The 18411-nt window shown below is 37.0% G+C and overlaps 1 protein-coding gene across 1 annotated transcript; it reads right to left on the reverse strand.

The window, feature by feature from the left end:
• Positions 1-14246, reverse strand: cct6a (chaperonin containing TCP1, subunit 6A (zeta 1)). Its single transcript, XM_079405467.1, has 14 exons — positions 14014-14246; positions 12756-12819; positions 11154-11288; positions 10902-11075; positions 8657-8760; positions 8359-8469; positions 8117-8276; positions 7824-7906; positions 6822-6918; positions 6593-6740; positions 4006-4139; positions 2912-3014; positions 1787-1859; positions 1-583 (listed from the first exon to the last, which is right to left on the reverse strand). Exons 1-14 carry the CDS (start codon positions 14148-14150, stop codon positions 511-513), a joined length of 1596 nt encoding a protein of 531 aa, XP_079261593.1. The 5' UTR covers positions 14151-14246; the 3' UTR covers positions 1-510.
• Positions 14247-18411: the final 4165 nt, after the last annotated feature.

Below are 18411 nucleotides of genomic sequence, written 5' to 3' on the forward strand. Positions count from 1 at the left end.
GATGAGACTATCATTTCCATCAGATTTAAAGGAGTGGAGTAGATCTGAAATCATCCCCAGTGATTTTCAGAATCAGGACACAAAATGTAGAGTTCATATAAACAGGAATTAAAATCTGTAATCAGACTGAATTCATTCAGATGGACTAAATCTGCGAATATAAAGAAGGCAGGACTGATTCTTGCTTATTTTTGGTTTCTCTCATTCATTGTATTTTAGTGAAAAAATTCACAAATTCACACTCAGATGTATTCTTGCCTCTCTCAGCTCAAGCTGAACTCACACACACTAAAACATTCACACAAAAACACCAAAACCATTCATGGGTACAAAGAAAAGTGTATTGGAATTCAGTGCTTCTGTAACACAACTAACATAACCCAACTGACTGCAGGGGAGACGCTTCCTAGCTCATAAATACAGTGACAACGGTATGGGATTGAAGTCTTGAGTCCAGGCAGGATGATGGCAGAGATCTGGGTGATTTCCTTCTTTCTGGATGGACTAGACTCAGCCTTTGAGTGAAGACATGCCGGCCCTCATGATCTCATCCACCAGGAGGATGTTACTGGCGATGACGGTGCTGCGCAGACGAGAGAGAGAGAGACGCATGAACCAAACACACGACTGACGTATGAAAACAGTGGCACTAGGGGTGTGCCATATTCAGAATTCATTCAGAAACAAAGCAAGCAAATAAATGGATGACAAAGAAATGGGGGAAAAAAATGTGTCGCTCTGAGAAACACAAACTGCTTCGGCTTTGTTTGAAACCAAACAGGAAAAAAGACAACATTGTGTCTAAAATGTATCTTGCTCAATATTAACTTCATGTTTGTCGAAACGTTATATAAAATCAATACAACATTCATGTGCTCATAATCAGGAAAACAGCACTCTTGTGTGATATTATTACTTAACTATATCTTCTCATAAATATATAAAAAAAAGAGTTTGCTTTCATAAGTTAAATTATAAGGGCATTCTAACAGGCTTCACAGTCAGTGCTTGTGGACCGTCAAGACCACGGCATACACATACTACAGCTGTCGGCTGTTACAAACACTTATGATACGATCATAGAATGATGAATATTATAACTGGCACCAACACCAGCATGAAATACAGAAAAAGCCTTTCATGATTTGCTGAAGACGTTCATTTGAGTCTTCCCTCTTTTTCCTTCGCTTATAAAAGCACCGTGCGCATTTTACTTTCACTTTTAAATTAGCAGCAATTCGGCATTAATTGCTTGAATTCAAGCAACAAAATACAGCGCAGAACATAGAACTTTTAACAAAACGAATAAAAATACACCATGCTAGATGCCTAATATAAATCAACAATTAACTTAAAGTTTAAACGGGTATACAAGACTGAAAATCAGTATGGAACCAAATTAATAAGAAACGCAGAACATTAATTAGCAAAGAGAATAAAGATTGGAGGCATGGCATACACCTTTAAAATAAATAAATAAAATAATTTACAGTTTAAATAAAAATAAGCAAACACTGGATCCAAATAAATAAGAAACGAATGTTAAAAAAACGTCCTCTCTCACCTTAGATAAATGGCAGAAGTCAACTGGCTTTTCAAAATCAGAAATATTTTTAAAACAGGTGCTTTTGCATTTCATTTCGAAACTAAATCATGCGCTATCGTCTTGTCTGTCTCACCTTCTCGCGTGATAAATGAAATCCGATCTATGATCTGAGCACCGCATTCAGATTTAATCGTACTGTCTGTTCTCTAACTGAACGAAATGTGATCTGCTGGAACTCACCAGGAGTGAAGCAGCTGCTTCTTCACACTGTAGTTATCCCACACACCGACCTCTCCGGCAATCATGGGTTCACCTGCACACAGAGACACACACACTGACATTACACACCCTCCTCTGACACACACACACACATTAGACACCCTCCTCTGACACACACACATTAGACACCCTCCTCTGAGACACACACACACACACACACACACACAGACATTAGACACCCTCCTCTGACACACACACACACACACACACACACACACACACACACACACACACACAGGAGAACCAGCATCTCAAACCGCAAGACATCAGGGGTCCTCACGGTCCCATTCACATCTTTTCTTAGGGTCACAATTCGATTGAAAATGCTTTCCATGTTCGGAAAGAAAATGATGTGTATACGGAACCTCTTAAAAGGTAAAAAATACGAGATGGGAAGAAAAAATATATTTCAGTGCTTTCTCTCGCAATTACATTACATTACACGCTCGCTTTTTACTTTGGCTTTCCAGATTTCACAATCACACATACTGTGCATACTACAGAGCGGCAGAACTCACCACACATTTGACAAGATAACGCTCAGGATCTGCAAATCATCGGCCATCTCTCCTCGCTCTGTTTATGTGGCAAGGGAAGTTTTATGTAGGGCTACTGTACGGTAACAGGCAACCACTCGCAAGTGCCTAACCAGAATGTGTTGTACGTTTCTGTGCCTTCCCAAATACACCACTCTCGCAGTGGGGTTTCACCTCTTTGTTTTCCGGCAACATCAGATTATTATTGTGATATTAACTACCAGTCCATTTCCCCCCACCCAACCCCTAAAGACATTCACACAAATCTCAGCTAAATCTTACTTTTACAAACACTGTTGCTTCTAAGTAAGACTCTTGTTAAGTTACTGAAGTTTTTACAGTATTGAACATTTTTAATCTTTAAACAGTCAGCCTTAGGGGAAAACAACACATCTGCTACAGTAAGGAGAAAGCAGATATTTTGTTTTACAATTTGAGCCATTTTGTACTTACAGTAAGAAAAACAAATAAGTTTTAAACACGGCACACAAAAACCCTGTTAAGTCATGTCAGCAGTCAAATACAGAAATGTGATGATAAAAAAACGTGCCTGTGCTCAGATCCACTCCCACCAGCGCTCCCGTCTCCTTGAACTCAGTCTGCAGCTTCACCAGAGTCTCCTGAGGATCAAAGCCCGAGTTCTGAGCCAGAACCTTGGAGAAGGAGAGAAAGCGTGAATCCACAAGCTTCTTATGTAAAGGAGTCTGAGTATACATGTAGGGCCCTATGACATCTGTTTGATTTCCCCCCAAATTACATTTTTATTTTTATTTCTCTGGACTCCTTTTTAAAGGTTAAATTAAATTGTATTAAATCAAAAAAACAAACAAAAACTTATACAATTTAACATCAATATATATTATATATTACATCAATTACATTTTTATGGCCCTATGAAACGTGTTTTATATTCTCAAGTTCTATTTTGTTACCAAATTCTGTTTAAGCACGTCTAATTATTTGAATGCATAAAACAAGTTTATTTTTACAATAGCACTATAACATTTTTAGATTTTTCCAGAAATTCTGTGCAATTTCATTTTTTTTCTGGTTATCAAAGGACGGCATAAACAGTAATTTATATAATAATCAAACGAAAACAAACTTTGTTTTTGACTTTTTTAATACTATTAAATTCAAACATGGGAGAAATATTGTGATTATTCCTTAAATTATTTATTAGTAGTATACAATAATACATTTCTGACACAGTTTATTCCAGTGAAACCAAACTTTTATGTTGAAGGGTTGCAGCAAATACCTTTAAATTTCTATCTGTACATGATATGAGGACAGTTTTACTCAAATGAAATTAAGTGACTCTGAGCAGTTCTACATGAACAACAATAGATGCTGTTCATGTATTTTTGTCCTCATTTAGTGAAACGGCAGACTGAAATCACCACGAGCGTCACACGCTTCAGTATGTTTGTAGTTAATAAAACCGCGTATCTGCTCCATTCATTCACACAGAGACATGTAGAACATGCAGGATTCATATTTAAAGCCTTTTTGCTGCTTAATATTTACAGATAATGGTCACTATTGCGATTTAAGTGTAATGAAACTGACAAATTCCGTGACTTGTATGTTTTCCGCATCGTGGCCCTAATACAGGTTTAAAGATGATGTGTTTTCCAGTACCTTAGGGATGATGAGGAGGGCGTCAGCAAACGCCTGCACACCCAGCTGGGCTCGGCCCTTCACTTTGGGCTTGTGTTTAACCAAAGCATCAGCTATAGCCACCTCGATCGCACCGCCCCCCGCCACAACCGAACCTGTGAGAACACAACGCTCCACATTAACCCTCAGCATCTCCACAGCATTACGGACATCTGATGGAGAACTAAACCTTTTCTTTAAGAGTGGCAATGAAAGTGTTAAAGGAATATAGACATTTAATGTATATGCTTATGTTGCAATCAGCTATGGAAGGAAATGGAACGAGTGAATGTTAAAACTAGTCTAAATTTCCAAAAAAGTTACCACCTCTACAGGATTTTATATTTTAATACACTCCTTGAGGTTCACCTATAATGTTAAAAGTTTTTTGCACAAAAAAAGTGATTTGATTTAAGTGATTATTTTCAACTCTTACTCTAAACCTCCGTATGAATGATCAGTTTTTAAGAGGCAGCTCCTTTAAGGCTTCTCAGTGTTCTGATTGGCTAACATCGCTGCATTAGAAAAACAATCAAAGCCCCTTGATACTGCATGCCAGCAAGTGCTTTGAAAACAATCTAAACATAACATATAGATACCCATCATATACAGACAAAGCATTATGAAATTATTGACTTGTGGTTTGTGATGCAGCTGCTGTCAGAGCAATACAGCCGCTTCACCTTTCAACTAAACTCTACATTATATTGTGCCTTTGAAAAACAATCAAAATACATGGATTAAAATGCATTTATATTTAGATAGAATGGAAAATATAGATTGTACTGCATGCTAGCTTGCTTATTGTGCCCAAGAGCACATTTATTTAAGCCCATATGCCTTTCTAACAGGAAACGATGCTTCCAACCACAGGTCGAGAGCAGTAGCTCCAACCACGAGCGTTTGCCAAGCTGACTGAATGTTCGTGTAAACTATGGTTTTAGGAAACACACAATCATTGAACCATGTTGGTAACAACGGAACTTGCTTTTGGGAAACGCACGCCAGGAACGACAGCGGGAGGAACCATTAACCAACTGAATACTAGTGGGCGGAGTCATAAACTGACTGAACGTCAGTGGGCGGAGTATTAACTAGGGCTGCAACTAACGATTATTTTGATAATCGATTAGTTGGCCGATTATTCTTTCGATTAATCGGATTAAAAAATATTGACAAAAAAAAAACACTATTCCACATTCTGCCCAATGTCCTTCAAACAAACGTGACAACTGAATGCTATGAAAACATACAGTGCTTAATTTATTAGACCACTTATCATAATAAAGAGAAAACATATTTTAGAAATTTGTCAAAAATTTGTTTAAATTTAAAAATGTTATTGTCATTTATTGGACATAATAATAAAAAATGGCCTCATAACAGCTTGCATTCTTGCTGGTATTGTTTATGTACTTTTTGACTGCAATTGGGTATCACGAAAAAAAAATACAAAAAAAAATAAGTGCTCTGGTTTTCTTTCATAGATAACAGCAATAATGATATTATAGCATTAAAAATAGCCTACTACTGTTACTAAAGAGCTTACACATATTGGAGTACTAACCAGTACAGAAAGCCGAAAAATGATTTTGGTTATCACCAATACTGTTACTTTAGAGCAGCAGTGGCACAAACCTTACATAAACACATTGTTAAACTTACATACATTTGTTAAGCATTGTAAAAATTGAATATAGTTTAAACCTCTATTAAAAATTAAAATAATAAAGATAATAATAGAGGAATAAAAACACAAACTCAGTGTTAACCAACAGGTAAGAGTAATGTTCTGCAGGAACTACTTTGATCACAGTCACCTCGTCATTTCTTTATCCTGTAAAAGGCCGTTATGGAGCGTCTCATGTTTATATTCAGACAATTACACGCTGTTATCCCTTTAAAGTTCCTACTCTCATAAAATATTTGAATTTATTTTAAACCTTAAATTAACTTTCAACAACAGATAATTCAGCACAGTGGATATGTTTGCGCTGAAAAGCCTATTAATTGTCTCCCTCTCTGCTGTGTTCTGTCCGTCCGCCGCGCCGGCGCTCATTCAGTATTTTAAACTTAACACAGACTGTCAGGACGGACCTTTATGCAAAAATGGAAATGCTCGCGTGAATTTGTGGCATTTATAGATAAGGATATGACCGTAAACTGAACGTTTTTGCGCTGAGGACGCACACGCATCTGTCAAAGCGCCTGACAGGGCAAGCCATTACTCTTATGCATTAACTTAAAGCTTAAAATAAAGAATTATCATGTTTTGGGCAGCTTGGATCACGTGCTTCTCCGGCAGAATCTCATTCTGTTTCCTCCACTATTTTTAGATGCATTTTGTCCATAGAAATGCATTATTCAGTGCCGTAATTTGACTAACCAGCTGAAGTTGGACGTACACTGCGGGCAGACCCGATTAATCGATAATGAGAATCGTTGTCGATGATTTTCATAATCGATAATAATCGATTTTATCGATTAGTTGTTGCAGCCCTAGTATTAACCATCCTGAATGTTAGTGGGCGGAGCCATTAAACATCTGTTGTAATGTTCGTCTCCCTACCGTCTTCGATGGCGTTTTTGACGGCTCTGAGTCCGTCTCTCACGGCGTCTTTGATCTGAGTCAGGGTGTGCTTATTGGGTCCTTTCACCAGCAGCGTCACAGAACGAGGGTTACTGCACTTCTCGATGAACGTGTATTTCTCCTCTCCCTATTGCAAAAGGCCAAATAAATGACAACGAACTAACATTCAGATAGTTCTGAGAGTTTATAATAAAAGCCCAGTGCTCACCAGTGTGTGTTCGTACATGAGTCCGGCGTGACCCAGATTCTCCGGCGTCAGATCGTCCAGTGAGTTCATAGCTACACCACCGCAGGCCAGAGTCAGCCTTACAGGAAAACAAACAAATGAGAAAAAATGTTGCAAGCTCTTCATTGAATAATCTCTACATAATTGGGCAGACTATATACACATTAACTTCTTCCTGTCATTGACAGAATGTTTCATCTTTGTGTTTTCACTGTTCATCTTGAGAGTACTGAACCTCTGCATCAAAACACTTTAAGCAGCACAAACAAGTGATCGTGAATGCAAGCAGATGCATATGTAAAATAATACAATCATCAAACAGCATGTAAATCAAACATGTCTAACATTACTGAATGAAATGACAATCCAGGAAGTGGTTTAGGATTGTGGATCTTTGGGGATGTTGATGGACTCAATCTATGCCATTTTCTCAGCTTCGTTCAAAATTGCTTTTTTTTTTTTTTTTTTTACACGATACCTACATTTAAGTGTTAATAAAAAAATAATGGTTTGTTTTGTTTAAAAGGAGAGGCTCTGCTCTTTCGTTTGACATATTGCATGTTAGATAATCATAATAAAATATTCTGGGGACCCTGAAAATTATAAAATGTCTGGCTAATTAAAAAAAATATATATATATTGGTGGAGAAAGTTAAAATCTGAAATTTGTAACTGCGTTCTTACAATTATTTCATCATATAATGTAAACATTTAAACACTAAATTGACAATATTTGGACTGGTACTTAACCAAAACAATGCTATTTTGTGTTTATAGTAAGTGCAAGTATACTTAACAGGAAAAGGACAATTTAACATATATATACACATATTATTTGCTTTACCATTTTCTTTATTTGTAATCAATTAGCTTAGTTAGCAATATGCTTGCTTACAAAAGCAATCCCAATCAAAAAAAGCACAACTTTTGTTTTAGAATCAAACAGGTAAATTAAAAAGTGGTTTGGTCACATTCATCTCTTACCTCTCCATGTTCCGTCTCTTTGCTCGACGCAGCGCCACAATGCCCTCTTTAGCCAGCGCATCCAGAGAGAATGGATCAATACCCTGAACACAAGAAGTAATTCAGCCTCATGCAAGTGATTTATCAAGCTGTGCAGGTTAAGAGTCAACAGACAGAACCTCTACTGCTCTGATGAACACATGCAGAAAGAACAGAAAGTTTCATTCTAGAGGTCTGTTCACTAAACACAAGAGTGCTGATCAATATTAACGGTGATGTTTGCCTTAAATGATAAACACATTCTAAAAACGAACCTTCTGGTTGATGACCACGAAGCCCTTCTTACTATCTGCACACACTTTATTCTTCAGCTCGATTATTTTCATCACCCGATCTTCGATGAACTTTCTCTCCGCCTTCACCAGCTTGTCTCTCTCGTCTGCGCTCTTGTAGAAGAACCCAGAGTTCACTTCTCTGTGAAAACACACAGCGAGTATGATTGACAGAATCACCCAGTAACCTACAGTAAATATATATGAACATTAGTCAAGCCTACGTTTTCTCGTATTCCAAGGAAACATTGCAAGTGAGAATAAAAGCGTCCTCCACCCTCTTCTTCATGTCAGGATGTCTGGCTCCATGATCCAACACCAACCCTCTGATCAGTCTAAGCATTAAACACAAAATGACTAACATGAGACACTTTTTCTTTGCTCCAAGGAAACAAGGAAGGTTTGAAACAATTTAACATTTTCCATGCAATTTTAATTGTTTTGTTTCAGAGTGAACTACTCCTAAGATATCCATGATATATATAAATGAAGCCTGAAGTGCACACAAGAGGAAGATCTTACTGTGTATCGCTGTCAGTTTTGTGCTTCATCTCCATGATCTCCACCATGTAGAGGTCGATGGGCTCGTTGGGTTTCCTGATGGCCAGAACAGCGTCCACCACAGCCTGAGGAAAACGAGGCTTGTCAGTGTGGTACAGACGACCCTAACGAGACCGTCCTGGGGAACGATTAACCGTCCAGCAGCAATCACACGGAAGGGGTCAGGAAATGTATTTTTAGATCTTTATATTGTTTCTGGAGGTTAGTTATGAAGTTAAATAGTAACCCTTGACATCTCACCCTCACAGCAGCTGGTGGACAGACAATATCAACCTCTGGCGTTTCAGAAGGGTGCAAAATAACCTAACTATATCTATCTACATATATCTATATCTATTAGGGGTGTAATGGTACACAAACATGATGGTTTGTTTAACGATTATGAAAATACAATAATCGAGATTAAAGGATTATTGCGCCCCATTCCGCCTCCTTTCCAGCGGTGTGCTTTTGTTCCTCCATAAAAGCTCAATTTCACGTGCAAATCACTAAAATCATGTAACTTTTGCAAAATGGGACATGCTTGATTTATTAAAGTTGGTTCGATTAGGGATGTACGATATTGAATTTTTGCCGATATCCGATATGCCGATAATTTTAAACTTATTTTGTCCGATAGCCTACCTACACGATAAATAATTATTTTTTGGTAATTCTGGTTAGTTTTTAACAAGAACTTGTTTGTTACAATTAACTAAACAATAATAAAATTATTTAAAGCCATTATCGGCCGATTCCGATATTGGTCCGATAATATCATGCATCCCTATTAGATTATTCAAGTTTTTTTTTTTTTTCAGTTCCACACAAGGATTTATATGCGATCAGAGACGGAACAGAACACGGTAAAGTCATCTTTTAGCTCAAAATGCGCTCCTTAGTCAAATACACACAATGCCAAAATGCAGTGCTTAATGATTATTCACGTAAACCTTCGTCGGTTATGTAATAAATGAACTTAAAAAGTTGAGAATGAAAATACATGTGTAACAGTAAATTGGATCTGTGCGGCTCTTAAAGTGACAGCGTGCTATATTCCTGCTGCGATGGTGTGCTTAATATTAAACAACCAATGACAAAGACAAAATCCCACACTGCTCGACTTTTGTAGCTTCAATAAGAAACAAAGAAAGTTTCAGCCTTAATGTGAAGACTAGCCGTTTTATTTTACATTTGATTATTCATTTGTATCTTTTTATTCTATTGTATTTGTCCTTTTCTTTATTACTGACAGTTTAAATATTTTCAATAGAGGACTTTGTTTTGTTTATTTTTTACTATTAGTTACCCTAGTATTCTGCTGTGGTAAATGAGAATTGTGCAATTTCGCTGGTCGCTAAAATGTAGATGTCATAGCAACCTTATTTACAGAAAATATGTATTTGATATATCACTACCTTTTTAGTATCACTCATATAAAGTTTTGGTCATGTGGCCCACTCAAAATCAGTTAAATAATCATGATTACAATATTGACCAAAATAATCATGATTATGATTTTTGCCATAATCGAACAGCCCTAATATACATGAAATATGACCCTGGACCACAAACCCAGTCATAAGTGTCAATTTTCCAAAATTGAGATTTATACATCATCGGAAAGCTGAATAAATCATCTTTCCATTGATGTATGGTTTGTTATGATAGGACAATATTTGTCTGAGATACAACTATTAGAAAATCTGGAATCTGAGGGAGCAAAAAAATCTAAATATTGACAAAATCTCCTTTAAAGTTGTTCAAATGAAGTTCTTAGCAATGCATATTACTAATCAGAAATGAAGCTTTGATATATTTACAAATATACCTGTGCTACTCATGACTGCTTTTGTGCTGCAGGGTCACATATACATATATATTTTACACTGGCGAGTAAAATCTGAATTTATTAGCCAGTGGCTAATGTTAGACATCATTTAGTCGCCCAGAGTGAAGATTTACTCACATTGTAGAGGGTTGAAAACATTCATGAAATTAGTCATGGCACACATCCCTACTTTTAGGTCAAACTTGCAGTGTTTTTATTGTACGGTATGCTCTGTGCAACTATCAAGAACTTTTTGATTTTCCATATCATGACCCATTTAAAAGCAATGCAATGACTTGTTAGGACAGAAACTCATTTTAACAAGGACCAAACTGAATTTATTGCTTCTCACTGCATCACAGCACACCTCTTAGAACTCCAAACGATGTTTCTCACCTCTGTTAGTAAATCAGCCAACTCCACGTGGACCTTGGTTCTGAGGGAGGTCCGGGCGACATCGATGAGAGTCGCTCTGTCCATCTCCTTCACAACCTTCACCTCCTCCAGCACCTTGAGAGCCATGTCCTTAGCAGCCTCGAAGCCCTCAGCAATCACCCTGGGGTGAAGACCCTGCAGACAGACGGGCATAACTTTTAACTTAAGAAAAGAATTAACACAGAGTTAGAAATACAAGGAGTGCATGTAAACCTCAGAGACGTAGAGGTCTGCCTGCTTGAGGAGCTCTCCGATGATCAGCACATTAGATGTGGTGCCGTCTCCGGTGATGTCATCCTGGGCCGTGGCCACTTTAGCAATCAATGAAGCAGTGGGATGCTGGATTTGCTGAAGACAAATCAGAATATTGATGGAGTAAAAATTAATGCGTGAACAAACAGTTGGGAGAAAATCAGACGCATGCCTGTGACCCTGGAGCACAAAAGCAGTCTTAAGTCGCTGGGGTATATTTATAGCAATAGCCAACAATACATTGTATGGGTCAAAATTATACATTTTTCTTTTATGACAAAAATCATTAGGATATTAAGTAAAGATCATGTTCCATGAAGATATTTAGTAAATGTCCTACCGTAAATATATCAAAACTTCATTTTTGATTAGTAATATGCATTGCTAAGAACTTCATTTGAACAACTTTAAAGGAGATTTTCTCAATATTTAGATTTTTTTGCTCCCTCAGATTCCAGATTTTCAAATAGTTGTATCTCAGACAAATATTGTCCTATCCTAACAAAACATACATCAATGGAAATATTAATTATTCAGCTTTCAGATATTAAATCTACCCTTATGACTGGTTTTGTGGTCCAGGGTCACATATTACATCCATGCATTAGGTCTTAAAGTGACAGCAGCCCAAGTTATGCAGACCTGGCAGTGGCACACATCTGGTCAAAATGTGGCAGATACGACTGATTTTTGACTGTGCTCTTATATTTGCCTGCTTTTACTGAATTACTTCCCATTAGCTATAATATTTGTCCATACAACGGAAGTCAAAACAAAACAGTTTTCTTACCAACATTCACAATATCTTCAATTAACAAAATTAACCAGTTATTAACTGCATTACAAGTTTTTCAACTTTTAACATCACTTGTTCGGTTCTGAAACAACTACAAATGGGTTTGTTCTGGTTTTCTATTATGTTTTGAAAAAAATAAAAAGGTTTTCCATTTTTTGAACCATTTTAAGTTCTTGATTCAAAAATTATAAGCAATCCTTTCTGTCACTGAAATGCAAAATGTTATTGAAAAGAGACAAATGTTATCTTTTCACAAGACTTGGAACTGCTTGGTTCTAGTGTTAGAAAAAGTACCGACTTCAAACAGACAAAACTACTCCGTTCATATGCATTCATTTCACAATAACTTCAAACATTTTGGATCTACTTTTTACATTTTTGTGAGAGGTTTTCAGGGTTCATTAAAAATATTTTAATTTGTTTTTCAGAGTAATCAAAGTTAAGGGTTTGGAAAGACATGAGTAAATGACCATTTTCATAACTCCAGCTGAAGGAATCAAGAACTTACAGATGTTAGATTGGACAGATATCTTCTCCAATTCAATCCAATGCCTCACTCCATCACGCTCAGATTTAGATGTTGATTTAACACGATTGAGCTAAAAAATGCTGAATCAAGATCTAAGATTAACATGGTTTTTGAGACACTGATTCTGGGTCAGTCTGGTATCTGGAGAGGCCGCTGCATCCAAACTCACAGCCGCAATATGGGCTAAATGCCACAATTTTACAAATAAATGCACACCTACATGAAGTACAGCTCTTACCATCTCATGCAGCAGAACGTTCCCATCTTTGGTGAGCTTGATGTCTCCTGCACCAGACACAAGCCTGTGAGAGGAACACAACACATGACACCTTCAGCAAGTGTGCTTTCACTTCAAAATCACTTAGGAATAAAATATAAAGGTTATTTATGGACTTTAAAGTCACTGTAAAACTCTCTAAAAACACACCTCACTGCACCAGTATCACATGGCATAAGAATGAATGTTAAAAACACAGATGAAGGTCCAAACCAAAAGGAAGAGGTGCAAACTCTGCCCAAAAGTTATGCACAGAAAAGCATAAATCATAAATGTTCTGTTCTAGATTGCACTCGCCAAACTACAACTGTTTTTAAAAATACATGCCGTCTTTTGTAATGCATATATATATATATATATTTTTTTTTTTTTTTTTTTTTTTAATTTTTTAAAGTAGTAGTAGTATATTTTTATTTAATGCCATGTAAGCATCTTAAGCTATTTTCATGACAAACACAATAAAAACAAGACAGTATAGCAAAAACAAAAACCAGCAAATAAAAAAACTAACGTTAGTTATATTACACAAGATTTTTTTGACATTAAAACATCAAAAAATAATTTATTTATTGAGCAATAACCAGGTGTGCTAATTACAGTGTAATTGCAGAGTAATATTCATTAACTACATGTACTTACTGTACTGTTAGGGTCTGGTTTAGGGTTACTTGCATGTAATTATGCACAATCTATTGTTATTATAATAGCAAGTACATGTAACGTGTAACACAGACACCTTAAAATAAAGTGTTTCCTAAATAAGGTGAAATAAAATAGGATTAAGTTCCCTTGATGCATTTGAATAGTATTTGTGGTTCATGCATTCTAGGGTTAAAATGACTACATTAGATGCAATTAAGATATTTGATGAGAAAATTAAATTATCCTAAATAATAATAATTATTATTATCGTTATTAATAAACAAATATCCATATCAGCATGTAAAATGTGTCTGCAGGGCATCTGAAAGCATCTTATCGTCATGATGAGTCAGTTGATAGCTCTGATGCTAACTAACTGTTACTAGACGACCGCTGAGAGTCCATAACGGGCTCAAACCTACACTTTCATTAACAAACAGATTTGCCAAGCACTGCTAAACACTGTAATATTCGGTCATTTCGCACGTGTTTCCAGCTGTTAGCCACTAGCTCGAGAATAATGACTAGCACTGGCCAACACGTGCTAACAAAGCAGCTATTAGCCGCAGAGACTCACATCTTCATCGTGCCTTTCGGTCCCAGGTTACTCTTCAGCACATCCTGGAGCCCCCGAGCGGCGCTGATGTTCACCGCCAGAGCCGCATGAGCCCTGGCCACCTCCGCCTTCGGGTTGAGCGCTTTTACCGCTGACATTCTGCTGGAAACCGGAGTACGGCTTCTGCTTCTCGCGGAGATTAACGGAAGAGAGACGCGCGCTTCCAGAAGCTTCCTCTGCGCGCTCTCGCCGCCCAAACCACGTGACGCGTTTAGATGGACTGTTTCTCTCCAGCCACGCCTTAAACTAAAAAACTCAGATTTATTTGCCAAAAAGGTTAATTTTTTCATCATCTACTATATAATATTAATATGTTTTAAGTAGGAAATATCAGTTTACAAGCTGCTTTAAACACAAAGCATGCTCACAGCAAATGTTGATTTAATAGAAGTTAATTGATTTGACAGCATCATAATTTTACAGCATTTTTACACAAGTGTCTAAACTTTTAACAGTTCTGTAGCTTTGCAGGAGGTTTCTGCTTCTGAGTCGGCTCATATACAACCACATGTGGAAAGTTATGAAAGATATCTGAATCTGGAGCACTCTAACTCAAACCCTCTGGTGCCAAAAACTGCCCAAATATACACTCATGACACTCAAACTAAACCAAGGCCTTCGGACCAGAGCAGTGCTGCCAAATAATTATCAGCGAAATTATCAAAGGAAGCTGGATTTGTTGCTAAATGACATTGTGATATTAAAAATATATTTTATATATGTTCATTTAGTTTTGTTTATAAAATAATATAAATGCTAATATAATATTACAAAATATAACTATTTTAAATACAAAATTTAATTATTTTTCAAGTTTATTGCTATTAATAAATGTACACATTTTTGAACGATTACAATTGGTTTTATTTTTTAATTAGCTAGTAAACTAGAAAACTTTGTTTTAAGCAGTGAATTAGTTTATTATGCTACTCTCTAAGAAAAGTCTGTAATAATAGAGCCAGATCTACTGTTAATACGAAGGACTTTTCACAGGTTTTTTGCCTGCATTCTAAATGACATTGTATTTTGTGTTTTTGGGTTACAGTAGATAATGGATAACGGATAATACAATCAATATAATCCCTTTTCAGTTTTTCTAGAGTTTTCTTACCTGATCAACAATCGCAGGTACAAGCCTCTAACAAGGTGTATCAGAAATTAACAACGCTTCAATTATTATTATGATTATTAAATTGAACAATTCCAAATAGCAGCTGAATTAATTGACGTGATGTGTGTACTGCTACGCATCTGTCGTTTCCTCTTTTTGTGTAATTTAGATGGAAAATATGTGCCTTTTGAGTCACTCGTCAAAAGTTGCTAAAAGTTGCCAAATAAATATAAAAAATAGCTGAACTTGTTGCTAGGTGCTAGGTAACTTCTGAACTGTGCTGCATACAGAGTCAAACGATACCCAATTTTCCTATGGCTGCTATGACTTTTGGTGTAAAAAGCTATATACAGTATATATATATAATGTCAAACCAAACCTGAGGCTGTATGCAATGCTTTGATTCAAGATTCAAGATTCAAGATTCAAGATTTTTATTCGTCACATACACAATTATACAGAGTATAACCAGCAGTGAAATGTAGGTCAGGTCCGCTCCAAGGACAGTGCAATTATAAAGTATACAAATATTAAGAGAAGAAAAGTAGAAAAAAATAAAATAAAAAGAATAAAATAAAAAGATAGATAAAAAATATAAATATAAATGTGCAGGTCAGTATGTTGTTGACTTAAATAGTACTAAGAGGAATGTGCAAAATAATGTGCAAAAAAGTTGTACAGGGTATATAATAGCAGCAATATGAGGTAGAGAAAAATTATGAATAGCTTATTGATATGGTGATATTTACATGGAGTCAAGTGATGTTATGACACAGAGTTAGAGTTTAGGAGCCTGATGGCCTGGGGAAGAAGCTCCTCCTAAGTCTCTCAGTTTTTGCCATCAGGCTACGGAAGCGCTTACCAGATGGAAGCAAAGTGAATAGATGGTTACCAGGGTGATTTGAGTCCTTGATTATTTTGACAGATCTATTTTTGCAGCGTTTGAGGTAGATGTCCTGCAGAGAGGGGAGAGCAGACCCTGAGATGCGCTCAGCTAAGCGCACAACTCTCTGTAGTGCTTTGCAGTCCTGATTGGAGCTGTTTCCATACCACACTGAGATGCACTGAGTCAATACACTTTCTATGGTCCCTGAATAGAAAGTTTTCAGGATTGCTGGTGAGACCCTGAATTTCCTCAGCTGTCGCAGATGGTACAGTCTTTGCCTGGCTTTCTTTACCTGAGTTTGGATGTGTGTAGTCCAAGTCAGGTTCTCGGAGATGTTTACACCGAGGTACTTGAAGCTACTCACCCTCTCCACAGGGGTCCCACTGATCATAAGAGGTGTGTAGGGCTGCTGCTGTCTCTTCCTGAAGTCCATGATCAGCTCTTTAGTTTTGCTCACATTCAGAGAGAGACAGTTGTCCTGGCACCATGATGTGAGTCTCTCTACCTCGTCCAAGTATGCGGTCTCATCGTTGTTGGAGATGAGGCCCAGAACCACAGTATCATCAGCGAATTTGACAATAGATGTGGAGCTGTGAGAGGACACGCAGTCATGCGTGTAGAGAGAGTAGAGCAGGGGACTCAGGACACAGCCCTGTGGGGCTTCTATGTTCAGAGTGATGGAGTTTGAGGTGAACTGGCCAACTTTCACCACTTGAGGTCTGCCGGTGAGGAAGTCTTGAATCCAGTCACAGAGTGAGGAGTTTAGGCCGAGGTCTGTGAGTTTAGATGCCAGTTTGATGGGGACTATAGTGTTGAAAGCTGAGCTATAGTCAATGAATAGCAGCCTTACATAATTTCCATTGTTGCTATCCAAGTGTGTGAGGGAAGAGTGGAGAACGTGAGAAATGGCATCGTCCGTGGATCTGTTTGGGCGATAGGCAAACTGAAGAGGGTCCAAAGTATCAGGGATGGAGGAGCAAATGTGGCTCTTTACAAGTCTCTCAAAAACCTTCATGACTATAGATGTGAGGGCAACTGGGCGATAGTCATTCAGGCAAGAGGGTTTATTGTTCTTTGGCACAGGGATAATGATGGATTTTTTGAATGAGGTGGGAACCACGGCGGTAGCAAGGGACTCATTAAAGATAGAAGTGAACAAACCAGCGAGCTGATCGGCGCAGGACCTCAGAACACACTGACACCAAACTTTATGTGTTATTGTCACCTCATAATGACAACTACGTGTCAATTACAAAAATTAACCATGGTTTTACTACAAATGAAACACGGTTAATATAGTTAAACCTTAGTGACCACAGATTAACCATGCTTTCACTACACTAACCATAGTTTAACCATGGTATTTGAAGTACAACTGTGATTATATAAATGGTAATCAATGCCAAAAAACATGGTTACTACACTTTTACTACAGTAAAACCATGGTTAATTTTCATAAGGGTGGTGCCAGCGTCACCTATTGCTCAAAAGTGATAAGGCATTACAACACATCACAAGTAATTGTATTTATAGGCTTTCAAACATTTTGCCTAAAATGATCAACAAATAGTCTTGATGATTGTCTGTCCACCAGTGTTGAGCTATAGTTACTCCAAAACAAACAAACAAAAAATTAATATGTTACTCATTTCAAAAGTAATATTATTACTTTCACGCCCCACATACGTTGCATATCTTCCCTATAAAATTCCTCTAAAATGTTACTAACAATATATTTCTGCCTCATCATTTGACCAAAATCCACATTGGATCTCAGTCAGAAGTTATTACAAACACTCAGTTATGATTAATAGTAACATTTAAATAAGTGTTTTATTAATCTCATTAATTGGCATGTGTAACTTGAAGCTAATTGCAGCTATAATGTCTCTGTTATACCCACATACGATTATATTCCATGATATATTTTATCAAAAGAAATCATATAGGTTCATAAGAAAATGTTTCATTCTCTAAAAAGATTTTATACAATTTCTGTCAGGATCAGAGGGATGTGTTGCCATGTAATGCCAGCGTAAAGTAATATTGTAAAAACAAATCCGTAAAATTTACGGTAAAAAACTGACTGCTGTGGTTGCCAGAATTTTACCGTAAAAAATACGGTAGCAGCGTTTTAGGTTTTAACTTTTTAAAATACCGTAATTTCATTAACCGATATAATATTAATATACCTACCTATTGAAGTACTTAAATCTGTTTTGTAATACACTGATAACCACCAAAAGCAGGAGGTGATGAGAAAGTCACATGATGAACCAAAGCCTATCACAAGCAGCTTTTAAAACATAACATATATAGAAGGTGCACAGTGTCATTCACACACACACACTAAACACCATCA

Source organism: Barbus barbus (assembly GCF_936440315.1).
Source record: "Barbus barbus genome assembly, chromosome: 43".
Taxonomy (NCBI): domain Eukaryota; kingdom Metazoa; phylum Chordata; class Actinopteri; order Cypriniformes; family Cyprinidae; genus Barbus; species Barbus barbus.